The sequence below is a fragment of the Aspergillus aculeatus genome (assembly GCF_001890905.1).
Source record: "Aspergillus aculeatus ATCC 16872 unplaced genomic scaffold ASPACscaffold_6, whole genome shotgun sequence".
In the NCBI taxonomy this organism is placed as follows: domain Eukaryota; kingdom Fungi; phylum Ascomycota; class Eurotiomycetes; order Eurotiales; family Aspergillaceae; genus Aspergillus; species Aspergillus aculeatus.
This window is the reverse complement of record NW_017962981.1, coordinates 973,382-1,001,011: the sequence shown is the minus strand read 5'-3', so window position 1 is coordinate 1,001,011 and position 27,630 is coordinate 973,382. Positions and strand designations below refer to the sequence as shown.

Below are 27,630 nucleotides of genomic sequence, written 5' to 3'. Positions count from 1 at the left end.
GCTGTCCTTGAAGGTAGCACGGGGTTCCACATGTGAAACACCTACCGCAAGGCAGAGATCAAGGAGGACTATGCAGCCTGAGAGTCTCGAACTGTCTGTCTTTTCCTCGGGGTAGTCAATGCATTCTGCACAATTGTCTTTCTGCGGTCAATGCAGATTGTCATTCTCTACTTCGTACCTCCCAGTCGTATTTGCTCCCGTATCCGGATATATCAGGCTATGGCTGGATGTGTAAAAGGGCAAAGCGACACTACTAGATTGAGTGCAGCTCGCTTGACCTTTCAGACCCCGATTGAAGAGGTGGATAATTATCTTTACCGGTTGAAACACGATAAGAGCATGCATGTGCGTTGGCGCAATGGTCTGACACCGATGATTAACCCCACACCGAGAGGCATCAGGCAACACGAATAGCGACAGCGCGGCTAGTTAGGAAGTCCCTGGTTGCAGGCGCTGTGCACGATATGCTTGTCGATTGGCCTGTAGGGAGCATCCAGCTGTGCTACAATCGTCCTATAGATGACTCAGGATTATCACGTTTTTGCCGATGTGATTAGTGCATGATTGAGGGACTTGCTGCCGTTTCCTTTGAAGAGATGGCCTTGGCGGCGTACGTATACTAACTTATCGTGCACATCTCGTCTCCTTGCGCGGAATTTGTCCATGATAGCTTGGGATGCCAGACTGGAACTCGAGTTCCTCCCGATGTGTGGATGCATGCGTAGAATCGGAGATGGAGTTGCTGATGGCCAGACATCGTCGTGGGATTGAGAATGGAGCATGAACAATCTCCCCGACTGAGCATGGTAATGATCGTCGAGCGGTTCATGAGAATACAACACATTGCCCACGTCCCTTGTCCAGCTTGCAAAGGCGGTTGCCGTTACTAGTTACCGTAGCGATTGCATGACAACAGCACACCCATTCTAGCGAGTCGCGACGCGCCAATCCTCGCCTTGTCACTTTGCGACAGAAACGAGGCGTGCTTCTGCATAGGTACTTCTCAGCCATGGTGCCGGCCAGGGTTTATCTGCAACTAATTGACTACTTTTCTGCGCTAGAATGCTTCCACTCTTTGACTCCATCGAATTCATGCGGCATCGGGTCCTTCGAGCAGATTTTACTCTACTAGGCAGTGCAGAGGAGTAGATGGATGACCATTTCCGGATAGAGGACCTACCGAATGCGAGTGTAGATCATATCCCGCGATCATCGCGGGGAAGATCTTCCGTCATTTTGGGGATGTGCTGGTGCCGGGGCGCAACAAAGATCATGGGGTCAACGACGCCTGATCTTTCATTCTTTTTTTTTTCTTGCTCTTGGTTTGTTCATTGTTTCCGTTCTTTTACCCTTTTCTCTGAGTAATTATGTATAGTTGCTTAGATTTACGTGGAGTTAGAGATCTCTGTGGGGAAAACTAACCGTTCGCCATCTCAGAGCGCCTACTTCATAGGGTTGAAGATCATTATGTTGATAGGAAAGCCAGCATTAGTCATGTAATGTTGTTGGACGTAACAAAATAACACATGGCCTTTGCTACTCGAGTATTTTTCTTATCAATTATTCGACTCTATCGGCCTAAATACATCATGAAGAGATTTTCTTCCGCCGATGACCGTTCGGCAAAATGCGGGAATACTCATTAGCACGATGGCGACGATAAATGACAATATGAGGTAGTATTGGAACAACTAACTATTGATTGTGTGATTGACTAGGTAATATGTAGCTTAAGCAAGTCGGCGACTAGCTTGGGGGGCAACTTACGTAGTCTTGGTGCCGTACCTGCGTACCATCCCCCAGGTCTGCTCCCCCATTTGTTCCACCAACCCAAAGCTGGAGCCTGGAGAATAATCAATGGGGGTGGGGTTTCGCTTTTTGCTGGTTATCGCAGACTCACCGGGGAGTCTGGAGCCCTGAGCCCACACAATGCATGCTTTACCCTACTTGGTGCCGTCCGTCCTGCTGGCCGGCAAAGCGCCGGCAGTCGGCCCGGCATCAGCCATTCCAGCCATGAGAAGGATGAGAAGGCGTTCAGCTGGGATTTTGCAGCTGATCTCATTCTCACCTCATCCCTTCCTCCCCCTTCCTCTCTCCCCCCCCTCCATTCTACTCAACCTTGGATGCAGAGCATGAAAGAAGCAAGATTTTCTGCCAGATAAGGTCGAGCAGATGATCATTGAGCATTGCTCTAGGCCCTACAAATTGATAGCCCTGTGACCCCGTGACTGATATCCTAGATGTCCCCGTATGGGCAATACCTCCGTACTTTTGCCTGCCTTATCTCACAGATCTCATTATCTAGTAAACAATAACTAATAGACTAGGTACTGACCTTTCCCAAATGGCACTCATAATTCTTCCGGGTCGCTATTCCTTCCTCTCTAGGCGGGTAAACCTTCAGGTCAGGCGGGGTCGTGGGGGTGGGTTCCAGATCACAGCCCAGACAGCCGAGTTTATCCTATCAGACCCAGGGGAACCGCCACGGCCACGATATCAACCGCGGGGAGCTTTTCTCCGTCGGCTCTACCGACCACCTCCTTGCCCTTGCCCTACGTATCATCGGTCCTGCGATCCCTGCGATAAGCTCACATCGGCGTTAAGAGAATTTACTATGCGGTCGATAGATTACATCCAGTGCATCTGGTATTGTTTTATCGTCAAAAGGCCAATGGACAGGCGTTTTCAGAATCACGTTCTCCTGCGGCAATGTGACTGTGATATTCTTTCTAGTGGACCAAATTGGGGTTGCACCCCCCTTTCCCTCCTCCCTCCCCAGACCCCTCGGGGTTGGGGCTATCTGCGATCTACAGAACTGCCCAGACGGCTTGGTGCATGGATGTGTTCCGATTTCCCGGATATTCATCCTAATTACGAATTCTAATGTTTTTGCCCTTGCCCTGAGCATACTCGCTTTTGACTCATCGGTCCTCCAACCTGTCCTTTCGTCATATATCATAACTAGTACAAGTATATTTTCGAAAGAAGTACGTAAGTACCTACATTCCTCTCGCAAATACTAACCCCAGCGGCCCATTGACCCTTACATACCAAGAACCATACCCTGGTGTGAGAGCGGAAACTATCAGCCGGCGATTGCGTCGAGACGCATGAAGATAAGATCTATCATCGTCTAGTGACATGTGATTGCTTTTACCACCACCCGGGCATTGAGCAGAGAATGCACCGTACACCAGTGGTTCGCGGATTGTCTAATGGCTGGCTGGAGTTGCCGAAAACCCGTATCTCACTTTATCCCGGATGACGCTTGGGCTTAGGGTCCTCCTCCTCCATAGTCTCATTATTATTCCTTCAGTCGCTTAAGAGTATCATGCGACAATCAGACAATATCATTAGTCAAGTCGGATCGGTGGCGGGTTCATTATACGCCCAATTCTGTCCCTCCTCATATCAGCAAGCAGAGTTCCCGCACGGGGATTTCCCTTGTCGGATGAACCTCCTCAGGCTCCCCCCTCCCTCTCCCCTAACTAAATATCCCTCGTTCGCCCGTCCGGGGAAATTCACTCCGTCCACGGCGGTGGCAGAGCTTTAGGGAGATTAGAGGTGGTCTGGGACCTGGGGATAATCTATTGCGGAGTTCAATTTCCGGACTTGATTCTATTTTGCGTTGGATCAACAATTAGTCGTCTTTCGGCCCCTCCTTATATGTACTCCTCGTCTTTCTGTCTTGAGATACTGAGTAATCACCCTATCCCCCTGTCAATATCATCAGCGGAAAAGCTCCTGTAGACGCCTGGCACCGATGAAACGATGCAGGGTCCCCTCCGATGTGGTGGGAATAGTAAGCGCTAGGCCAAGGGGTGGTGAGAGGCCTCGATTCCGGGCTACTTGGAACGGGTTAATCGCACCTGCGAAGCTTGACAGTCGGTTAATTAAGGATATCAGTGTATTCTACTCCAAAGATGACCTCCCCTATCTTGCATAGATATGATGTGCGATTGCGATTGCGATTCTCGTCGACCCTGTATGTGTGTGTGCACCGACCACATGATTTTGCGCATACCTTCGCTGCGCATCACCCACGTCGCAGCCTTCATTCATGCCTGCCTGCCTACCTGCCTAGTTCTAGGCGCCTTCAGCACCCAGAGAGCTGAGAAGGAAAGGGTAAAAAAGAAGGGAACGCAGCCTTCCCCGTACTCTACTCGAATCAACACCCGTTAATATGAGTAATATCCGGAGGCAGGTGAGTTTGTGGGGTTGTATTGTGTCGCCTCGTCCGCTGTTCTGACCCATGGGGAAAGGAAAGGAAGGGCTGACGAGCCATCCATGGTTGATGTCTGATGCAATGCTGGCTTTATTTTTCTTCTTCCCCCACAATAATAAGGAAATGCCGACGGATGGCCGCTCGTTCGCCATTTACCCGCATGGCATGTCATCCCGGCTCTTTTTCGTCGCCCTTCCAATTCGCCCTGTGGCTGCCGTCGCCAACAATCCAACAGCCTCATCAAAAAACCTCTCCCCTCTGGGGCGCCTTCCCCCCCCTCCTCACCGATGAGGATGAGGACGATGATGTATTGAATCTCGTCCATCGTATGACTTTTTGACTCCGCGTACCGCTTCTGCCTTACCCAGCCCTTTTGGCATGATCACCGCTTCCGTCACGGAGAGATGTCATTGGGAAACCTTACATTCGAACCCCAGACCGTCTCCTCAGCTTGCCTATGGACTTATCTTAAGATTCTCAGTTAACCAGCCCTCGCCTGATTGTCGGTCGATCACTGGTCTGGACTGGGCGGTTCTGAAGATCTGTCGAACAATTCTTTTTCTTTTTCTTTTTCTTTTTCCTTTTTTTTTCTTGGTCTCCCCCGGGTATGCCCCGGACTTCCTAGTTAAGGGAACTGGAAAGGGTTTGCCAAAAAAAAAACCCAAAACACAAAGCAAAGCCCAAAAAAGAAATACTGTAATCGACAAATAACAAACCCTCTCTAGGAAAAGAAATACTGGATGATCCCCCTTCGTAGCACCAATCACCTCATCTTTTCATCATCGACTCTCATCTCATCACAACAGGATGGCATCATCTGGGGAAGGGACCCTTGGGGAAGATGGACGGGGGCGGCGAGTTGGGGGGCGGAGGGACAGCCTTGGGGGGGTTGATTGGGGATATTCTATGTTTACTCAACCCCCCCATTCCCCCACCATCTGACCGTATCACGCAGAGAGAGCTGGTTGAGTTCCAATACAGCATCCTGCCCTTCCAGAAGTCTATTCATGGTGGGCGAGATAGGGGACGCACCCACCTTTCAAGTCAATAGTGTGTAGCTATCACATGGGAAAAGAAAGGTTGGCTGAATAGCTATCCATGTTTGTGTGCATTATCTGACTTGCGGAACACAATCACGTAATCGAGCTCCCTTTGATCACCACCAGATCCTTTTGCCCCGGATGGTGGAGAGCGAGAATTGTGAGGGAGGGAAAAGGATGATGATGGCGGTGGTGGTGATGGTGGAAAGGGGGGGGGCCCTTTACCAACAACAATGATATCTTATCATACAATACACTCATTCATTTCCCCCCGAGGGCATCCGCGATAGCCGGTTTATGACTGTAGATGAAAAGGGGTGGAAGACTGAGGTTCAGTTCACCTTCTACATGTACCATACGGAGCTGAGCTGAGCTGAGCATTGCTTTGCTTTGCTTTGCTTTGCTCTGCTCTGCTTTGCTTTGCTTTTCTTTACCTTACCTACTGGAACTTACTCCATACCAACGGGCCAACACCCGATAATACCGGGCACGCACTTCTCCAGGCCACACAGCCACTTCTGCAGTTCCAGTTTCTACTCCGTAATCTCTATCGACTCTAGTTTAGCCCCACATTCTTTTTCTTTTCTCTCTCTGCTTTTTTCTATCTCTCCTCCTTTCTTACTCTTTTCGTTACCCTCACCTGTTCTGAGCGTCGCCCTTCCCGGTTGGTCATAGTGGATTTTTTTTCTTCCCTGACACACCGTGCGTGGACCGAAAATCAGGCGACGGAAGAGACCCGAGATAGGCAACGTATTGAAGACTTGAATGTCAATTGCTTGCTTATGAACCATAACTACAACAATAAGAAACACAACCTATTCATGGCATTGAGACATACTAAGATCAGATCAAGGACCATGGTATTGAAATTCTATTCGTCCGATATGTACTCTGTAAAAAAGAAACATTGAAAGGTATATGTAAAAACAGGTGTCCCATCAGGCTGGTAAGAGTGACCGGTTGAATCCTCTTTAAGACCAGCAGCCGATCAGGTTTGGCCGGAAAGCACGTTCTTATTTCCCTTTTCATTCAACTAGTCTCCAGAGCCTGCTTTTTGCCCCCCCGATATTTATCCCCACACAATGTACATTTTTTCTCTCTTTTCTTTTTTCTTTTTCTTTTTTTTTTTTTTTTACCTTTTTTTTCTTTGCCCTTTTTTTTCACTCTTACCCATTCTTCCCCTTCTTGTCCTCCGATTCCGATAAACCCACCCCTCTACGACTCTCCCTTCCCTCCTCCCCTCCCCCGAGCTCCGTTTCTTTCTTCTTCCCCTCCATTCCTCCTTCTCACTCTTCCGATTCTCCTTTCTTATATCACCTCCTCCCCAGATCCATTTCTCCAGATTTCTGCCTCTTTCCCCTCCTCTTCGAGACTCATCAATTCCAACATTCGCCTTTCTCGGCTCGTCATTCAGCACCGGGGTTCATTTCCGATTCCGGCCTGCCACCACACTATCATCATCTCATCATCCTCCTCGTCCTCCTCCTCCTCCTCACCCACCACATTCCGCATTCCTGTCTGTTGAAAATCCGATTACATTGTCCAGAATTGTCTTGAGTCGGGTTAGCCAACGCTTATCAAGATTACATCTACTTTAAGCCCGGTCGCGTCACAAGGACTGTATCATTCCTTGCGACATCCACTGCTCGACCTTTTCTTGGCAACGCTAGGCCTGGGTGGTTTATACTAGCGGGTGGTGATCGACTCGCCGATATAAGCTCCTTGTTCCCCCCCTGGTCGCGACACACGGCCTATCGCCTCGGCTGCTCATCCCTTTCGCACGGGTTTTCAAATTCCGGCCCTGTCCTACCTCTCACTGTCTTCTCGCTCCCCGTCTTAAGAGAAAGTTTCACATGCCGCCACCGGCCTCTTCAGTGGATTTCTCCAATCTGCTGAATCCTCAGAGCAATTCGACTGAGTCTACTCCGTCCTCACCTACCACCCCTGTGGATAGCTCGAGAGGTCCTTCTACTCCGTCCAGCGCTCAATCCACTTCTACTATGGCTTCGTCCGTCAGTCTTCTCCCTCCTTTGATGAAGGGTAGCCGTCCTGCGACCGAAGAAGTGCGCCAAGATCTTCCTCGGCCGTACAAGTGCCCGCTGTGTGATCGTGCCTTCCACCGCCTGGAGCACCAAACGAGACATATCCGCACCCACACGGGCGAGAAGCCTCACGCGTGCCAGTTTCCCGGCTGCACCAAGCGATTCAGTCGCTCTGACGAACTCACTCGCCACTCGCGAATTCACAACAACCCCAACTCGAGGCGCAGCAACAAGGCTCAGCATCTCGCTGCGGCTGCTGCGGCCGCAGCTGGTCAGGAGAATGCGATGCCCAACAATGCAGGGGCCCTGATGCCCCCTCCCAGCAAGCCGATGACTCGCTCTGCGCCTGTTTCGCAAGTTGGCTCTCCCGACGTTTCTCCTCCCCACTCTTTCTCCAACTATGCCAACCACATGCGCTCCAACTTGGCGCCTTACGCCCGTAACGCCGAGCGGGCATCTTCGGGCATGGACATCAATCTCCTTGCCACCGCTGCCTCCCAGGTGGAGCGGGACGACCACTTCAGCTTCCATGCCGGCCCTCGCAATCACCACTTGTTCAGCAGCTCCCGCCACCACGGCAGCGGTCGTTTGCCTTCTCTCTCGGCGTACGCGATCACGCATAACATGAGCCGGTCGCACTCGCATGAAGAAGACGACAGCTATTCTCATCGTGTGAAGCGTTCCAGGCCCAATTCGCCCAACTCGACCGCTCCATCCTCGCCCACCTTCTCGCATGACTCCCTTTCACCTACTCCTGACCACACGCCTTTGGCTACCCCCGCCCACTCTCCGCGGCTGAGACCTCTGGGATCGAGCGATCTACACCTTCCCTCAATTCGTCATTTGTCGCTCCACCACACCCCCGCCCTGGCTCCCATGGAGCCACAACCGGAGGGTCCCAGTTACTACAGCCCCAGTCAGAGTCATGGTCCGAGCATCACCGATATTATGTCCAAACCCGATGGCACACAGCGCAAGCTACCTGTTCCTCAGGTACCGAAAGTGGCAGTCCAGGATATGTTGAATCCTGGCAGTGGGTTTTCCTCGGTCACCTCGTCCACCGCCAACTCAGTCGCGGGCGGCGATTTGGCCGACCGTGCCTTTTAAATCGACCCCCGTGCCGATACATTTGGGTTTGTAAACTTGGATTCCGACAAAAAAGCATTATATCTTCATGCGTGCTACGACCGAATAGACTTGTGCATTTACAATGGTTCATGGGCATCATCGGTGTCAATTGGTTGGGCGGTTTTTTCTTTATTATCTTTACATTGCTTTGGACTCATGGCTTTTATACACTTCTTTGTATTCTTTTGCGAGGCGTCACTACCAATAGATGGATGGGATATCTTGTGAATTGTTTCTGTCCCTTCCGATTCTCACTTGAGTGTCTGATCTCCTGATCACATTCCCCCTTCTCCTCTCGGAACATCTCCTATCTTCAATATCCAAACCTGGGCAGCGGGATTCGCTGCTCAGCTCCTGTCCCTCATGGCCTTGTAGCCACGAGGATGAAAAATACCGACTACCATTCTTGCTTCCGATTGTTTTCCTTCTTTCCATTCTGGGTTACATTGATAGACCTGACTTTTGTTCTTTCATTCTTCACTATTTTCGCCATAGACCACCTCGAGCAGGACGAGAGGAATTACCACAATATACATCAACCTTAATTGGAAACAATACATATCAAGGGCCCACTTTAGTATCCTTTAGTACAGTTCTTTGTATTTCTGTAGGCTTCGTAACACTTGCGAAACCGGTTCTGGCACTGAGACGAGAGCCTGGAAAGGTCTGGCCCGTGTCAGTTGGCCATGGGGAGGCCGCGATCGCGTGATCCGGATTGGCATGTCAATCAAGGAGGTGTACCTGAAGGCTACTAGTTAGTTAGTAGTAGTGGGTGACCTAATGATTTTAGTAGCAAGGGCGCCTAGAGATATGCGCTCGGCCTGGGATTGGCTCTTGGAAACGAATAATCAAGGACTAGGTCACGGGTGCTGTACTCTACCTTAGGGTATAAGTCAACTAACTTACAGGAAGCAGTTCAGCCGACCTCGTTAGTTATCTCGGTCGTGCGGTACAAAAATCGATTCGGACGCAGTCTGATTATGTCATTTCTGAAGTGAGTGTTGATCCGATCACTTATACTCGAGATGGGATCTATCTTATACTATCTTTGTTTTTTTTTTCACAGTTGGACTCTAGACCTTACTACCTGATAACTACTTTTTTTTTTCCCTTTATAATCTCTCCGATTGAGATTTGAAGAATTCATCGGTATACATTGGGGTCTTTAATTCGGAATACTTACTATTATCATTTTTGTTATTTATGATTCTCCGTCAGGGAGATCTGATCTTCCGAGGATGATGAGATGTCAACAGTAGAAGATGGTCAAATTGGCAAGGTATCATAGAAACATTTATTTTTACTTAAGAGTCACGTAGAGCTTGGGGGGGTTCGGTTCATATGAACCTTGCGGGAAGCTCACATGAACTGTATACACGTTCTTCTTCTTTTAGTGCTGGCTTACTGTGAAGCATCCCTACCTACTCACCCAATCTTGGGACTGCTCCTTTGCGGAATTTTATGGACTGCTTTTGACAGAGTAGTAGACTGCAAGGTTGGGTTGGATAAAGCCGAAGAATTATTGCTCTGGTTTATAGGATCTAACTCTTTTCGGGAATCCTGGCCTGGAAATCTTGATAAATCGGAGAAATAAAGAAAGATGATTGTACACGCGTGATATATGTATCTGGACTATTCTACGGTCAAGCCTGATATGCGGGTTTGATGACTCGGGTTACCATGCAACGCTACTTACACTCGATCTCTCTGCTGGATCAACTCCGATTGTCCGGGGCAGATATCAGAGCAAGGTCTCTAATCGTTCCCGTAGGCAGCCCAGAGTCGCCTTGTTCTTCTCCCGCCTGCTCATAGCTCCCTCGTAGTCATCATGGGAGACCCAGCCATCATCGTCACCGAGAAGTTCCGCCCGCAGACCGTCAAAATTCCCCGAACGCGGTTGCCCAGGCTTCGAACTGCTGCCGACTCTCTTCGATCTCGATCCGCGAGAACGAGATGGGGCACGGTTCGGTGGAGCCTCATCGTTCTATGATGCGGTCCCATCGCTCAAATACCTGGATTAACATTTCCTTCAATGGCATCGGCCCGTCCTCGGAGGACCGTTCGACAATGTGAAATATGAATGTGGTCGGATCACTATCATCTCGCATCTTGTCCATTGCATCAATAAGAGCCGGGTTGAACTTCCGCGACGCCAGCTCGTAGAACTATTTTAAATCAGAGCCGGTCAAGCTGATCTTCCGCCTGCTTTTTATCGGCCGCCAAGAGGGTTTCGAAATCTTCGGGTAGCTGAGGTTGGACCGGCTCCCATGGGTATATGTCGTCGCAGTGAACATTGAAGGGTACCTCGCTTGCATGAACATCGGGACGGTGTAAACAGTTTGCCAGTCGATTATACTGGAGATGTTGGTGGGATCGGACAGGTCGACGAAGATATTATGGTGATGAAGGTCGGAGTGCAAAAGGACCGGCGTAAGGATCTCTTCGGGTGGTAAAATGTAAGGAAGCACCGTTAGGAATCGCTCAAGGAGCTGGATGTGAGCATCACGGCTTCGTCGCGTTTTGCCCACAGGTGTAGTGACATTGCTGGATCTGCCGTGTGCAGTTCGTATACGTGATATCTCCCGCTTTGCGATAGCTGCGAAATACGCCTGAGCCGTTTCCTCAATTGCACCGGTTTCAGTACTCGATTTCCTGGGATAGAGATTGACAACGATTAACACTCACAAGGACCCTTGTCCATCTCCAATCCGCGTTCGTCGTCCCCCCAAAAGGACCGCTGCGTGGTCGGACCAAAAACAAACTCGGATCGGCGCTCTTGATCTGCTGTTTCCAGGGCGGCAGTTCTTTTTTCCCGGCATGAAAACGTATCTCGATAGTACAGGCTGCCATGCAAGGTGAACTTTGCGTTCACCAACTTCCGTTCAATCCCCACTAAGCTCTTACAAGCCCAAAGCCTTGAGATTCGGTCAGGGGAATTGGCACCCACGTACAAAGCCAAGTGTGGCGACTTCACTGGCCACAACATAACGGGCATGGCCGGCGTTGGGGTTCGGGATTCTTGCCAAAATCTCCTTCCCATTCTCCATCTGCAAAGAAAACACCTTGTGGAAAAGCCCCTCGAGCATCTTGTCCATTTGAACACATCGGCTTCCCATCAGTTGACCGGCAATCCGCTGTAGCGCTGGCACGTTGAAGTTGATATGGCGCGTTTGGAGTTGGTGCGCCTCATTGATAAGCCACCGACCAGAGGTGTATTTAAAGTAGTGACTACTACTTGTGTCAATCGGCCGATTACTTGTCGATTGGACCTGCTGGGATGCATGACAATCTTTTGTGAAGCTCATAGTGAGCCTTGGTAGTATGCGAGCTTTGATGTGAGGTCGTTGAATGCCCAGCATGACTTCTTCGATGCTTAAGACACGAGTTTGTATACAGGAATGCCGACAATCGAACAGCCAACCAATTAGCCAATCAAAATAGTCACTGAAACCTTGTCGAAGTCTGGGTCGATACTGAGGACCCCTATCGAAGGTTCAATGGCTGATACTTATCTTGGATGCTTGGGAGGCGAGTGCTAACTCTCGGGACTGCCTTTTGTTGGGAGGGCGAAGTCTGCAAGACGAATGTGGATGACTGGTCGCTTTCATGAAGTATGGTATGGTATGGTGACTGCCGGTTTGTGGTAGATTTCCTCAGCTCGTGTTATATATGTACTTTCGTTACCGTCATCCAATCACTCCGGATTTCCAGATTCCTCTTCAAGACTCTGCTCAGGAGGAAACGCAATCACTTTCGAGAAGTTCTGCCTGCGGAACTCGCGGCGTGATGTACGGCAGTATGCCGTCGTCACTGATCTTATCCACCTGCTGCTGCTTTTCAAACTGCACTGCATACCGCTGAACAATTACGAAGTAACAATTGCAACGCCTATATGATGGTAAGGGCAGTGGAGGTGGTGAGGGTAACATAAAGTAGTAAACCAAAAGACCTACATTGATTTTCAGATATGGAATCATATATGCCCTCCTGTTCGGGTATAATACAGTGGAGTCACATCTATACCCTTAAAGGCTTAGTGAAAGTATGCTTATAATCATAAAGTGTACAAATAACAAACCTCTTGTCTAATAGAGTGTCGGGCTGCCGCTGCTGATGCAATTCATTTTCTTCCTTGCCAAAGACATCCCAGCTTTCTTCACCGGGATCCTCGGAAAATGCACCGGAGCCCATTGCTCCTATGACCAAGACTAAATAAGCAAAATGCATGCTTGTGCCATCGGGCTCATGTAGCACACTCACGAGTCACTACATCCACCTTACCCAGGGCCCGGGTGACTTGGCCCTAGGAAGGAGCAGGTACTGTAGTGTACAGCAGTACTTCTCTGACTACAAGTAGACTTTGACAATCAATGACAATCAATGTACTGTACCTATTGACTTGTTTGTCGTCGACTAGGTAACTACATAGTCTATTTACTACCTGAAGTACTTACAATTAATTCCCAAAGGACTGACTGACTAGCTGACTGACTGACTTATGCCCTCCCCTCCCCGCTTTTCCTGCCGAACAAAGACCGAAGCTCCTAACTAGAAGGTCTAACATATTGAACCATGCGACAATTTCCCGCAGCTACTACACGAGAAATGTCTGTGTTGATGTAACAGGGAGTTTGAAATTGTTTACGGTGTTCAAAGTAAGCCCAAAGATGAGTGCGGTCTTCTTTCTCCCTTCCTTTCCTTCCCAACCTGAACGTGTGCGCTTCACTTTGTTTGTAACCCCGCCTTGGGCGACCGCGCGGCGGCCAACTATATGACCGAACCCACTCCCCCTCCCATACCGAATAAACTGCAAGCTCTTTGCTTTCTTTTCACAATCTCCAGGCTAACAACTATGTGGCGAGAACAGGACTGCTTGTCACCCTCTGCTCGCAGAATAGGAGAGCGTAACCCCAGCGTTCCGTTCGGGAGCGCTCCCAGCGCACCTCGGTGGCCGCCCAAGAGCTTCCTATCGGCCAGACCACCCATATACTCTTCTTCTTATTCGAGCTTCGGTGCTGGTGCACCGGAGATAGGTTCATCACAGAAGATCGCAGTCAGACGTACGAAAGAGACGTACACTAGGACACCATGTCGGCTGTGCCGTCCCTGTTGAATGACACCGCATCCCAGTCAGCATCCTCATCCGACATGTCCCTTGACACGCGGTGGGCATCCGATCTTGCAGGCCATGCGCTCTTGGTAGATGATGGAACGGGGGCTCTCATCGACCCGGCTCGCGATGACAGTCACGATCGTCACTATTCCTACCTCTGCCTGTTCCACATCCTTGACTGCCACATCGCATTCGACAATGCGCACGACTGGCGAACTCACGTCCTGAGCCATTTCCGGACCCATGCGCCGCCCAAGACGGCTCGCTGCCCCCTGTGCACCGGAGAGGGGGCAAGATTCCACGACACGGCCGATTTGGGGGCCTGGGACGCTATGATCGACCACGTGGATTCGGCCCACTACCAACAAGGCCAGTCCCTCGCCGGCAGCCGGCCCGACTTCGAGCTGATGCAGTACCTCTATGGGCTGCGGATCATCAGCGTGGACCAGTTCAAGGCGATGCAATTGCCCCCTTCGCCGTCGAGTCCAGCGTACCACCAGTCGCACAAATCGGTCCGGGCAAATATCGGCTCGTCCGACGAGCCGTACTGCGCGCCGTACAGTCGGCGCCGAGAAGAGCGGATGCGCAGACAGCGGCGAGGGGTGAGTGTGGTTTGAATTCTATTAGATGTGTCGATTAAGTTGGTGAGGCGACCGGCGAGCTTTTCTCATATCCTCGCACTCGGGTTTCTATCCAGGCTTTATGGTCCCTGCCTTGCTTTGAGCGCTTTTGTAGATGTTTCTCTTAGCTGTTCTCTCATGGCTTGTCTTCAGCGTACTGTGGTCTTCGGTCACGCCGAGTTTTGTTCTCAGGACGGGCTATTTATCATGCTGTCAGCTGAAACAGATTGAGCTTTCCATCAGCATAAGTATATTCCAATCGTTCGTAGCGGTGTTTTGACACGAGGATCAATCATGTAGCGTGTATCGCATGCAAGCGTAGAGAGCCTGCAACGTCACGGCTCGCCACATATAGTACGTGAAGTAAACGTATATGATCATAGAGCCCAGAAATCAACTTTGCTCTTCAGAGTATACATGCGAGCGTAAGCCCCATCTTTGAGCTTCACATCCGAGCGACCATGTCTTGATAGACTCCACATAATAGAATGACGACTGCACCGAACAAACAGAGCAAACACCTCCTTCCGTTCGCACCAACAACTTCGCCGATGCAGTGCTGTATGCTCTCCATCTCACCTCAAAAGCCCCACCGCTGGAGATTGCTTCCCTAGCGCAGAATGAGAGCTTCATAGCCGTTTCTTACTGAGTCTGTGCAAACTAGAATTGACCATTTACATTGCGCCCGCATCTCCGAAGTTGAGCGAACCCCCGCAATCGACACGGCCCTGATTAAACTCCCACCCCAATTCCCACCCACCAATACTTTCCCCTCACATCATCTCAGTGTGAAGATCCAAAAAAAGACAATGGAACGCCTCTCAATCAACGAATCCCCCGCCGGTGGCCCCCAGGGCAATGCGCCGCAGGGATTCCCGCCCCAGAACAACAACACCCTCGGACCCATGACGCATGGTCCCCCGCAGCTGCCGCCGCAGATGTTCACCACAGCCGCTCAATTATTGGATTTGACCGACAGTACGTGATTTACGCCTGCGACTCGGGCTCTCGCCGCTGGGGGCGGGGAGAAAGTGCTTAGATCTGGGTGGACGAAGGCTGACACTTACGCCAGAGAAGCTTGTTTTGGTCTTGCGTGACGGAAGGAAGTTGATTGGCGTCCTGAGAAGTTGGGATCAGTTCGGTATGCCTACACACACGCTTTTTGGAGCGAAGCACGGGCAACTCTCTGGAGAGTCTTCTGCTTGCTTTGCGATTTGGGAACGACATTCTAATTGCCTCTCTTATGCTCTCTTATGCAGCCAACCTCGTTCTCCAAGATACCATCGAACGCCTCTACTCGGGGAATCTGTACGCCGACATCCCGCGTGGGATCTTCCTTGTCCGTGGCGAGAACGTATTGCTTCTCGGAGAAATTGTACGCCTTCTTCTCTACTCGCTCGGGGATGGCTAGACTGGATGATATTTTGTATCTTGTGTACGAGCTTGTGACTAACCCGAGATTCTATCGCCGCAGGACCTCGACAAAGAAGACGATGTGCCCCCTCACCTCCAACGAGCGTCGTTCCAGGAAGTGTTCGAATTGAAGAAGCAAGAGGAGATCAAACGCAAATCCAACGACAAGAAGCGACACGGCAAGTTACAGACCCTGGGATTCGAGCCAGAACACAGCGGGGAGATCTTGTTCTAGAGACTGCCCTGAACCCCACCATTACCATCGCATCCCATTGCACGGCGGCTTGTGTCGGCCATGCTGTTTTCCAGAGATGAGAGCGAAACATAAGGTTGGATTCCGAGGAGCGGGATATAGGAGCTTGGCTGCCGGTTGGCTTATGGCCTGTTGCTACCCCCAGCTGCCCTCCAGGGACTGTTGCAGGGAGACAGGTCGCTTGCCGCTGATCACTTACCCGGGCGGTGATTTTTAAATAGCTGTGTAGAAGGTGTAGGGCTGGTGGACGACTCTCCCAATGGCTGTGAGAGCTCGTCGATCTCTCCAATGGAAGCGAGAGATATGCTGGGTTCGCGGATAATTGGCTGGAAGGTGAACCATATGTGCGTGTGTGTGGTGAAGACCGAACGAGAGCACAGGCTATCGTCTCTGATGTTCCGGTCAGCTAGTGTGGATGATGGTCATGTTATGACGATTCCCATGTCTTATTAGAACTTCTATCTATTCTTTGTTTCTTTGCTCTTTCCGACAATTTACATTCAGTTTCCCAAGGTGTCGAGAAGGAATGGGGCGGTGGTCAAGAATATTGCTCATGTAGGTTAAGACTGGATTTGCGCCAGTTGATCAAAAATGAACTGACAATAGAATACTAGGTATGAATATCTAGTAGACAGCGATGAAAAATCCACAGTAGTAGTGATCAAGTCTCTTTCTTCTCCGCTGCGAATCTGTTATCGCGCTCTATCGATAAACGGCGCCAAGAACCGCCCGTACCTTTTTTTCACCATTCCAAAAGATCCCGCCGCCGGACCACAAAAAAAATCTCCGCATCCACCGACTTCTTTCAACCCTCCCCCTCCTCCCAATCCATCCCAGATCCTCTGACCGTCTTCTCAACTGCCTGTCGGTCGATCGTTTCATCATGGCGACCCTGGCGGAGAAGCTGGAGAAGATCAAGTCTCCCAAGCTGCAGAACCAGCAACATGTAAGTCCCCCGTCAAATTCTCATCTCTTCGGCTTCAAGATCTGGAATTACTCCAATCTTCCTCGCGGCACAACGTTATTGACCAGGACGACCATTCTTCCTAGACGGCCGTCGTGCTCTCTGCAGTTGAAGACACACTCCGCGATCAGAAAGCCGATTTCTCTGCCACAGCTTATTTCGCCGCGCTGTTGGCGCTTCTTGGCCAGTCGATCTCCGCTACCCAAGGCATTGTCAACAAGGACCTCGCTACTTCCGTTGTGTATCTGCTCGACATCACCACCACATATGTCCCTGCACCGATCCTCCGCTCCAAATTCTCTCATATCCTGACCAGTCTCGCGCCGGCGCTCTCCCTGCCCGAAGTCGAAGCCCCGCTCCTCCGTCCGTCGATCGGCTGTCTCGAGTCTCTCCTCGTCGCCCAAGATGTCGCGGCCTGGCAACTCCCACACACCCAAATCAGCCCCCGTCGGGCCATGGCTGGCTTGCTGAGCTTGTCGGTTGATCACCGCCCCAAGGTCCGGAGACGTGCCCAGGATGCTTTGATCAAGGTTCTCAAGACCCCTCCCCCCAGCCCCTCTTTGGACCACCCGGCTGCCGACATGTGCGCAGAGACTGCTATGCGCACTCTGGGTGATAGCATCGCGGCGGCCGCCAAGGCGAAGCGTGGTCGCAACGACCCCCAGAACCGGGACAACCACGACCCTCTCGTCATCCACTCCCTGCAACTCGTCAAGACGATTGCCGTCGCTTCAGGCGGCTGGCCGAGCAAGAAGATTGAGCCGCTGTGCGAGCTCCTGATGAACGCCTCCCGGTCTACCAACGAGTATATCACCATGGGCGCCTTCGAGGTCTTCGAGGTCATCTTTTCCAGCATGGCCAACGACTTCTCGTCCTCCAAGCTTCCTCGCCTGCTGGAGGCGATCACCGACCTCAAGCCCGCACAGAACGACTCGCAGCTGCTGCCTCCCTGGATCGCCGTCTTGTCGCGCGGATACGATGTGTCCGCTCAGACCAGCCCCGAGGATACCTTCGAGAAGCTCCCTGACCTGTTCAACATGATCTCCGGCTATCTTGCCTCCCCTTCGCGCAACATTCGTGTGTCCGCATCAGAGTGCTTGGTCTCGTTCCTTGCAAACTGCATTCCCAAAAATGTTATTATCGAGCCCTCAGTCTACGATGAGAAGACACTCGAGAAGCTGGCTAAGGCTGCTATGGACCTTCTCTCTGTGAAATATCAGGCCGCCTGGGCCGAAGTGTTCAATGTTTGCGCGGCCATGTTCGACAGCTTCAAGTGGCGCTCGAGCCCCTTCCTCGATGACATTGTCAAGACGATCGGTGAGCTCCGCACTAACGAGTCGTTCCACGGAAAGAAGGAGGCGGATAATGTCCTGGGTAGTGCTATCGAGGCCATGGGTCCCGCGGCAGTCTTGGAGATCCTGCCTCTGAACATCATCACCCAGAAGCCCGGCCAGCCCGGTCGTGTCTGGTTCCTCCCTGTTCTTCGTGATAACGTCACCAACACCAACCTTGCCCACTTCCGCTCTGAGTTCGTTCCCCTGAGTGAAGCTCTGTACCAGAAGGTCATGGCCTACAGCTCCGCCGAGAAGGATGTGGAGATGAAGATCTTCGAGACCCTCGTTCAGCAGACTTGGGCTATCCTGCCCGGTTACTGCGAGCTTCCTCTGGACTTGATCGAGTCGTTCGACCAGAGCTTTGCTGAGCTTCTTTCCAACGTCCTCTACAAGCAGACGGAGCTGCGTGTTGACATCTGTCGTGGTCTGCAGAACTTGGTTGAGTCCAACCAGGCCATCTTGTCCCTCGAAGAGGAAGGCGATGACCTGATCCTTCAGCGCAGAATTACCAAGGAAATGGCTGCCAAGAACATTGCCCATCTGGCCGGCTTCGCCAGCAACTTGTTGGCGGTTCTGTTCAACGTCTACAGCCAGACTCTTCCCCACTACAGAGGCTTCATTCTTCAGTGTATCAATGCTTATCTGAGCATTACCCCCGAGAAGGTAAAGCGAACGTGTCTCGAACAACTATGACCTAACCAACTGACAATCTTGCAGGAGCTCAATGAAACTTTTGCGCGTGTCGCGTCTATGCTCGAATCCTCCGTGGTTTCCGAGCAGGAAGAAGCCAAGCAGGGCACTCAGCAGCCCAGCTCTGGCAACAAGATGCCCCCTACCTCCCACACTCTGATCGATCTCGTGATTGCTATGTCCATCTATCTGCCTCGTTCTAGCTTTGCCAGCTTGTTTGCCATGGCTGCGGCCATCCTCAACGGACAGACTGGTGATCAGCAATTGATCAAGAAGGCCTACAAGCTCATTCCCCGTCTTGCTACGACGGATGCTGGCAAAGCCGCGCTCCAAGAACGGAGTGGTGAGCTTCAGACCCTGATCCTGTCTACCGCCGACAAGACACCGTCGTCTGCCCGCCGCGACCGCATGCTGGCTGTTCACGAGCTTATCACTTACCTGCCCACTTCTGACTTGCACTTCATCCCCGCCGTTCTCTCTGAGGTCGTTCTGGGTTGCAAAGAGAGCAACGAGAAGACCAGAACTGCGTCCTTCGACCTGCTCATCCACCTTGCGCAGAGAACGACTGACTCGGAACGCAACCCGGCTGGCACTGTCATCCGTAACTCCCTTGTGCCTCACATGCCCGACAACGCCCCCGATGCCCCCGCCACCATTGAGGAGTTCTTCACCATGGTTTCTGCTGGTCTGGCCGGTAGCTCACCTCACATGGTTGCCGCGTCCGTCACGGCTCTGTCGCGCCTGTTCTTCGACTTTCACACTCAGCTCTCTGGTGCCATGAGCACCGATCTTGTGCAGACCGTGGAGCTCTTCCTTACCAGCAACAACCGTGAGATCGTCCGATCCGTCCTGGGCTTTGTCAAGGTCGCGGTAGTGGTTCTGTCCGATGAGGATCTCCGTGCGCGCCTGAGCAGCCTGGTCCCGAACCTGATGGTCTGGAGTAAGGAGCACAAGGGTCGTCTCCGCAGCAAGGTCAAGGGTATTCTCGACCGCCTGATCCGCCGCTTCGGCGCCGCCCCGATTGAGGAGCTGGTTGGCGAAGCCGACCGCAAGTTGGTGGTCAACATCCGGAAGCAGCGCGAGCGCCGCAAGAAGAAGAGAAAGGAGGGCGAGCAAGGTGACGAGGACGAGGACGAGGAGAACGCCGGCGCCGCCGGTGGGGCCGACAACAACGCCAAGGGTGGCCGCACCTACAGCAACGCCTTCGACAAGGCCGTGTACGACTCCGATTTCTCCGACTCGGACGACGACGCTAGCGAGATCGACGTCGATGAGCAAGGTGGCACGCACGCCCGCGGTCGCGGTCGCGGCAACCAGAACAGCAACAGCAACAACGGCCGGAGATCCAAGCAGAGCGAGCAGTACATCCGCGAGCTCTCCCCCGAGGACAACCCGCTCGACCTGCTCGCGCCCGACGCCCTGGCCAGCATCTCGACCACGAAACCCAGCGTGCGCTTCCTCAACACGGGCCCTGGATCCCGGAAGAAGCGGAACGCCAAGTTCGGCCCCGACGGCCGTCTCCTTCTGGGTGACGACGACGACAAAGGGGACGTTTCCACCGCCTTGGACGATAACAACGGCGGGGAGAGCGGCATCAACGCCTACGTTCAGGCCGTCAGTGGTCCCGACGCCGTCCGCCGCGGTCAGCGCGGTAAGCTCAGGATGGCGCAGTCGCAGAAGAAGAAGGGTGGTGGTGGCGACGACATGGATCTGGATGAGGATGACACCGCCGCTGTCGCGGCCGCGACCAGCTCGCGGCCCGGCCCCGGGCGTCGTGGTCTGGGCGTGCCCAAGTCCCACGGCCCCAGCGGTGGTGGTCGCATCGAGAAGCGTCGGGATGGTCGCGGCGGTCGACCCAACGGCCGCGGCGGTGGTGGTGGTGGTGGCCGCGGTGGTGGCCGTGGTGGCCGCGGAGGCGGATTCCGTGGTAGTGGAGGATTCCGTGGAAACAGAAGATAAGTCAGTTGGAGGGGGGTATCCAGGCTGGTCAATATGTGACAGCGAGGAGGGGTGGAAAAAAGGCAAGGTCCAGAGCCGAGGGGTGGGGTCAGGGAACGGTCCGACATGAATTAGGACTTTATTTTTTTATTTTCTCTATGAAATGATTCTTCGCCGATATCTTGATACGCATTTACAACCACACAACAAGTACAGTTTGTTTGTTTGCATTCTTCGAAACTTTTCAAACAAAAGCACGTCCGTCTATGGAGTTTCCCACAAGGGATCAAGTTGTGCTGCTGCAGTCTTCTTCTTCTCTGGGGAGATTCTCAAGCATAATGAAAATTTTTCTTTCTTCTGTTTTGTACGAATGACATAGAATGTTTTACTCTGGTTCTGTTTCTGGTTCTCGTTCTTGTCGATCTTCTCTGAATGTTGGTATCTTTATACCCTCGTCTTGTTTTGTCTTGTTCTATCCTGTCTTGCTCGTCGAGGTGTCTAGTCTGTTGTTTGTCTATAATCTCTAGTCTGGATATCAGATGCTCAATATGAGTGATCCTGCTTCACTGATAGCCCTCTAAACTCCTTTCACTCTCGCTATTAGGACATCGAAGAAAGGACTGTAACTCTTTTAAGTAATGAGTTGATGTCTGCACCACTGGAGACAGAACAGCAATACTCGCAAGACCTGTGTTGTCTAACCGTGTATGAGTCGTTACACCCTCAAGCTAACTGGCATTGAGTATTAATCTTATCTCCCGGAAGAAAAACAGAGGTCTATTATTATTGTACGTACTTGATTATCAACTAATCCACAACACATACACACACACACACACACAGAGAAAGAGAGAGAGAGAGAGTCACACACATAGATAGTTCCTCGCCCCGAGGACTTCAGGCCCTAAGCTTTCTTTTTTTCTTTTTTCATCCTCCAATTCTCACATACTTCTCTCGAGCGAAGCTAGCCAACAACCTACCCAATCGTATACCCCCACCCTCAGTAATATGCAGTTCCATTTCCCTCCAAGTCACTGCCCCCACCCACCCCCCAACAGAACCTGAAATAAGGTCGAGACCAACCCGAAACTAGCACTTCCCGGAGTGACTATCTTAGCTATTGCTACCGCACCTACCACAGTACACAGCCCCTGCCGCTTTAGGGAGCACTATTCTCGGGAGGAGCGAGCATGGCCTCTTATCTTTGGGGTGCACGCTTGAGTTGGATCAGGAAAAAGCCCGGGGGAAGTAGTTACTGTAGGTACTGTACTGCAACAGCCTACGAGATCCATTTCACACTCTGTGGTGTTCTTCTGGCGACTGGCTACTAGCTACTAGTTACGGGAAAAAGGATATGGAGAGTACAGTATAGTACAGTACAGGCAGACAGTCCCAGCCTTGTTTTCTACCTGTGACTGCTTGTGAAGTGTGGTGGTCCTATTCGGGGGGGAGGCGGGGAGGAATACTTTACAGTACCTATAAGTTAGGAGCAGTGGTGGTGGTGAGGGTGAGGGTGAGGGTGGGTTAGGGCGGGCGGGTGCCCCACGTCCGGGGGATCATCCACCCATCCATCGCCCCGGCCGTTTCCACGCACCCCCTGAGTTTAATCGCGTTTCACTATAGCTTGGGGATCGATTTCGATTATCTTATCTCCTACAGTACATTACATCTACTAGTACTTTTCAATTAAACATCAGGATTCGAATGATGATCGCCCCCAAAAAATCGACTGAGGTATGTTGACAAGGTATGATTGGCTGGTTGCGCGGGGAATACGACTCGATGAGTACTAGGTCCCCCTTCGGGTTAGAGTTCAGACAAACAAAAGCAATTCATTCTAGAAGACGGTAAGGAAGCCACCACCGACTTTGGCTGAAACGCCCCCCCCCGCCGCAAATTTGCAACCACATCCACTTTAAGGCTCTTCTACTTCTACGGCAAAAGAAACACTTCTCTTCAGGCATTGAACCCCACAAGTAAATCATCTTAACCAGCAATCATCGACTGGCAAGGTAAAATGTATGGTTGTCGAGGATAAAACTAATCCTATAATCCAGATAGCGCCCACTCACCAAAAAGAAAAATCATTCCACATATCCCAAACGTTGGTATCATGCATGCATCAAAGAAACAGCCCAGACGAGATGACGCTTGGTAGAACAGAGTCAGAAAATAATAAAAAGAACAGGCAATCTACACATGGCATAACCGCGCGGTGCCCTAGGACGGCGACTTCCGGGCTTTTCCCAGCCATAAGTGCCACCATCTGCTGACCCCGAGGACCGCGGCGCGACCATCGTCTTTACGCTCCGTGCCGTCGGGATTGCCCATCACCATGGAGAAGATCCAGAAAAATGCGGCGATCCAAGCGGGCAGGAGAATCGCGATCGAAAAGAAGGGCGACAGCAGCAGGACCGAGATCAGCCCGCCGATCGTGTATGATTCTATTGGCTCGTCCACAAACGACCCCTCCGGATCATAGATCGGTTGCGTGGATGCCGATCGCTTCGACGACCGTCGCAGGCAGACCAACCGCTCGTGGATGTGTAACTGTGGTACTAAAAGGTCGCATAGTTGGGCACGGAAAGACGTAGTTCGCAGGTATCGAATGCAGGTACAGAGGCGGAGGGGGGAAACGAGGAGGACGAAGAGAAGACCGAAGACAGTATAAAAGGATGCGATGAAGGAGAAGATAGGAACAGGGATGGAGAGTCGGAACTGCACAAAGGGAAGCGGTCAGCCAGGGCTTGCGCCACGATACGACGAACCATCGGGAAGGAAGCAGACATACCAACATCAGGAGCGCATCAGGCTCTTCCTCCTCAGGGGTGATGTCCTCCACGATCGCTCGTTTGTGCACTCGAGCTGCGCCATTCAAGTGATTGTCGCCCGACATATACGAGGAATGGTCAGTCCAACTGCCCCGACCGCGCCCTTCTTTGCGCACCGCCTCGCTCGTCATCGAAGCTCGGGTTACCAGGGAGCCGTTCTCCAGATAAGGCGCCGCGACAACCGTCTCTGGCACGATGATGGGCTCCGCACTGGAAGGGTATCCAGTGTCCACGGACCCTTGGTGCGGGCTGGGGATACTCTGCCGGCGGGAAGGATGGTGATACTGCTGCGTATGGGAGTCTGACGGCTGAGGGTAAAGGGTATCGTAACCGGAGTCCCGATCCGACGGAGGGGAGCTCTCCACTCCGTGGAGATGACGCTGGGTGGGCGATAATGGAGGTGAGTCCGAGGTTATATGTGCAGCCGGAGGAGCGGCAGGTATTGAGTCGGGAAAATAAGCGGTGATCAGTGGGTTGTCACCTTGGTGGTGGACAGCAGAATGGGACATCTCCGGCTGCCTCATGGTGGGTGGAGAAGAGGGAAGGAAGGGAGGAAGGAAGGGCGAACAGGTAAGTATCAGCCAGGAGGTTGGTAGGTAGTAAACAAGGGCGCAATCGAGGTCGGGGAGACCCCCTCAGAAATGCCGCGGCAGCAACACAAGGTGGTACAAAGGCATACACAAAACAGCAGGGATGAGTTCACCGCATGGCTTTCAGCGCAAGGGGGTGGAAGGGAGTTTTGTTTGTTTGGGTGGTATGGTTGGTGGGTGGTAGCTGGTAGCTGGTATAAGAAGAAGAGCCACAGAGACCGAAGAGGCTTATCAGTTCTGATCAAGGCGGAATGAGAGAGGAGAGGAGAGAGGGGTAGGGGGGTGGAAGGGAGGCACTGAGTGTGTCTGTGTTGTGTGAGAGAGAATGAGAGGGAGAGGGAGAGGAACAAGGAGGGTACTTGAGGGATTTGAGGGAGGGGAAAGCTGAGATCTTTTGTATATCTGGCAGAATAAAGGAAGTAAATACAAGGGGAGGAAGAGAGAGGGAGGGAGGAGGAGGAGAGCGGAAAGAGGAGGAGACGAGAGAGCTTCGACTTATACGAATGCCATGGACAACGACGAGGTTACAGAGCGGAACCTCCCAAGAAGAGACAAGAAAAGATGATCATGTCGAATTTCCCAGGACGAACAGGAGCAGCGGAAAGGGAGGGAGTTCTGATCGAAAGCGACTCTTTTTTTTCGCTGCCAAGACGCCCAGCTGCCGAGCCCTTGGCATGGGCAACGTCAAAAGCGTGTTACGGCCAACAGCATGGCGTGGTTGGAGGGTAAGTTTGGGAGGGGGGAGAGGGAAGAATAAAAAGAGGGTAGAGGGAGGAAGTTGATGGTGGTAGTGGTTCCAGCGATCGGACGGGAGGGGGGGAGTTCAGCCGGAAGCGGACACAGCGCGGAGAGGAGATAGGACTGGAATAATAACAGGAATCATAGGAAGAGTAAGAGTAAGAGTAAAGGGGAGAGGGATGAGGGGGAGGAAAAGACTCAGGAGGAGGTGGACGAAGAGAATACCTAGCAGGAAGAAGCGAGAGTACTATTCAGGGCTGGCCTAGACTGGGGCCATGGTGATTGATGATTTACCCTCATCCATCACTACGGGTAACTATGTATGAGTACGTACTCTTGTCTCATATTCGCAATCATCTTACAGTCTAATTGTAGAATCTTTCATCTGACAACCGCAGTGGCAGAAGATAATTCCCCTTCATCCTTCCTCCCCCCCCCCTTCCCTTTTGTCAGGCTCTGTTTCACTTGAACTGCCAAGACGCCAAGGCTCTGCGGGGGGATGCGGTGGCCAGTCAGGCCGAGAGTCATTTGTTCGTGATCCGCATTCGGAGATGGATTGTTGGCCTTGGCGGGATGATGGCCAAGTCACTTAACCTCTTTCCAGCATAGCGTCACCATGGGATGGGGCCAATCGGCCAATGCTACCCTACCTAGATTGGTACTTACAGTTCCCGGTCCAGTTTGTAGTATTACCGCTCACCCTCGCTAAGTCAATGCCGGAGCCCGGGGTCTTTTTTACCTTCCGACCGCCTGCAGCGGCACACCCAGCCCCAACTGGCTAACTGCCGTAATCCAGACCAGGGGAGAAAAGGCAGGGTGCCCGTGGTCTGAGAGATGCAGGCTGAGATGACATTTAATTGATTGATTCAATGCAAGATAAAAATAATAATAATCATCATCCTCATTTATTTAGATTAGATTCGCAGTCCATGCGGATAAAATTCCAGGAAAAGAATCATCCCACTTCAGCATGACGTTCCGGGGGGATCCCCAAGCCTGCCTAGACCCTGCCTGTTCCGTGGGAAGGAACAGACCAACCAACCCTGACCGAGAGACTGAGTCTGACTGATCTGAACCCCCGCCGAGCATTGGCGGGTGCAAAGACACCTCGAGTACGAAGTAGATAAAAGATAAACCCAAGTGCCAAAGTCGCGGGCAAGTTAGGATCGTTCAACTTTCGCAGCCGGATTGCCGTGTCCAGCTGGTCGATCCGTCAATAAATTAGGTAACGCCGACGCCTGGTGGCGCTCCACCAACTCTTATTTCCTCTCGCGGCGTTTTGTCCTACTTATATGAGGGATTGTTTAGTTCTAGCGGTTGTCGGGATCGTCTTCCAATCTCCTCAACCGCAATCTGTCTTACCTACCTACCTTCCTACAGATTCGGACTACATAGTGCTCACTCCTCTTACACAGATGAATTGACCTCGAATCTTGAGTGGTTACGATCGATACTCTCTCCGATATCTCCGCCCGAGATGCATTGATTGATTCCGGCTTCAATCGCAACTTTCTCGGACTTTAGGGAGGCAGAAAGAAGAAAGGAGTCATAACATGACCTGTCCACCGCCGCCTGGGCTTGTACATGTCTTGGAACCTGGGCACTCGTGATAGCGATATTTCGAGGAAGACGAGAAAGACCAGAAGAAAAAAAAAAAGAACAAGAAGAAAAGAGGGGAGGCGCACAGTTTCATTGCTCATCACAGTCTGGGCAAACCAGTCCTGTTGGTCCATTCAATCCCGCCAGGAGATCCAACCGAGTCTCGAGTCTTGGCCTGCCATGCCCAGAACGTTAGGCTGCAACAACTGTTCTGCTTGGTCAGAAGGTCGATCCGTTTGGTTGTCTGCGTGGCTTCCATGCCGGTCAACCCTCCTAGGGAGAAGATGATGATGCTCAATAGTGGACTGGACTGTATTGTGCAGTTCGCCGGTGAAACCCATGGCCGCGAGCAACAAGGGAGAGAGAGAGGGAGGGGAAAGCTCCGGCACAACTATGACTGTGTTTGTCATACATTGTAGGATCCGCCCATAGTCTACGTCTACGGTCTACCCCAGTACTCCATGCATGTGAAGCTTGCGGGGATGACGGGTCGTGGTTGTTCTCCCCTTCTCTTCCCCCCTCCCTCCCCCTTTTTCATAACGGTCGGATTTTGAACCCTAGAGCATCTTTGTTGTCCTACGGGTTGTTCTGCGGGAGAAGACACCGGGTGTTTACCATCCGTGGTTGAGTGTCGGGCTGAGTAGACACCTTCCGTTGGGATCGCAATTAGATTGAGGCTCGTTAGTGCTTATGGAACTCTCAGTGTCGGTCTGAGTCATGGGCTCAGTCCTTGGGTGCTCGACCATGACTTTTCCTGAGCCCCCGCACGTCCGTATACAGATCTGATATAATCCGAATCTTACCACCCCTGGCTACTATCGAATACCTGATCATTTCCAGGAGGGAGCTTGCTTCATCATTGACCGCGTACAGGTCTGACTTGATCTTTTTTGTTTCTGATAGGTTCCTATACCCTTGCGTCGCCTGGATGTAGTTTCGCTGAATATAGTAATTATAGAGTTGACTCTCCATCGTTTCCATGGCTAGAATTCTGAGACTGTTCGTCGCAAACCATCGCCCTCGAATACATGCGCACAACCGTTGATGAGTGTAGAGTATGGCTTGAAGTACTTCTTTGGTGTTCCCTATAAACCAGCACACGAACCTGTCGT

General features: G+C 51.8%; 6 protein-coding genes across 6 annotated transcripts; 4 read left to right on the top strand and 2 right to left on the bottom strand.

The window, feature by feature from the left end:
* Positions 1–6,741: 6,741 nt before the first annotated feature.
* ASPACDRAFT_77778 (uncharacterized protein) lies at positions 6,742–8,840 on the top strand. The gene has a single exon (XM_020205041.1). The coding sequence runs from the start codon at positions 7,119–7,121 to the stop codon at positions 8,412–8,414; it is 1,296 nt and encodes a 431-aa protein (XP_020057243.1). The 5' UTR covers positions 6,742–7,118; the 3' UTR covers positions 8,415–8,840.
* Positions 8,841–10,125: 1,285 nt separating this feature from the next.
* ASPACDRAFT_1887630 (uncharacterized protein) lies at positions 10,126–11,740 on the bottom strand (the record flags this gene model as incomplete). Its single annotated transcript, XM_020198466.1, has 3 exons — positions 10,126–11,031; positions 11,121–11,334; positions 11,387–11,740. 3 exons carry the CDS (start codon positions 11,738–11,740, stop codon positions 10,601–10,603), a joined length of 999 nt encoding a protein of 332 aa, XP_020057242.1. The 3' UTR covers positions 10,126–10,600.
* A 1,299-nt stretch (positions 11,741–13,039) lies between these two features.
* ASPACDRAFT_117493 (uncharacterized protein) lies at positions 13,040–14,412 on the top strand. Its single transcript, XM_020196063.1, has one exon. It carries the CDS (start codon positions 13,524–13,526, stop codon positions 14,163–14,165), a length of 642 nt encoding a protein of 213 aa, XP_020057241.1. The 5' UTR covers positions 13,040–13,523; the 3' UTR covers positions 14,166–14,412.
* A 565-nt stretch (positions 14,413–14,977) lies between these two features.
* On the top strand, positions 14,978–15,816 carry ASPACDRAFT_42400 (U6 snRNA-associated Sm-like protein LSm1; the record flags this gene model as incomplete). The annotated part of the gene is made up of 4 exons (XM_020201095.1): positions 14,978–15,146; positions 15,241–15,309; positions 15,428–15,543; positions 15,643–15,816. 4 exons carry the CDS (start codon positions 14,978–14,980, stop codon positions 15,814–15,816), a joined length of 528 nt encoding a protein of 175 aa, XP_020057240.1.
* An 812-nt stretch (positions 15,817–16,628) lies between these two features.
* Positions 16,629–21,152, top strand: ASPACDRAFT_1868028 (mRNA-binding protein RRP12). Its single transcript, XM_020197911.1, has 3 exons — positions 16,629–16,780; positions 16,885–18,795; positions 18,850–21,152. Exons 1-3 carry the CDS (start codon positions 16,718–16,720, stop codon positions 20,779–20,781), a joined length of 3,906 nt encoding a protein of 1,301 aa, XP_020057239.1. The 5' UTR covers positions 16,629–16,717; the 3' UTR covers positions 20,782–21,152.
* Positions 21,153–22,980: 1,828 nt separating this feature from the next.
* On the bottom strand, positions 22,981–24,115 carry ASPACDRAFT_59716 (uncharacterized protein; the record flags this gene model as incomplete). Its single annotated transcript, XM_020203478.1, has 2 exons — positions 22,981–23,478; positions 23,552–24,115. The coding sequence occupies 2 exons, from the start codon at positions 24,113–24,115 to the stop codon at positions 22,981–22,983; spliced, it is 1,062 nt and encodes a 353-aa protein (XP_020057238.1).
* Positions 24,116–27,630: the final 3,515 nt, after the last annotated feature.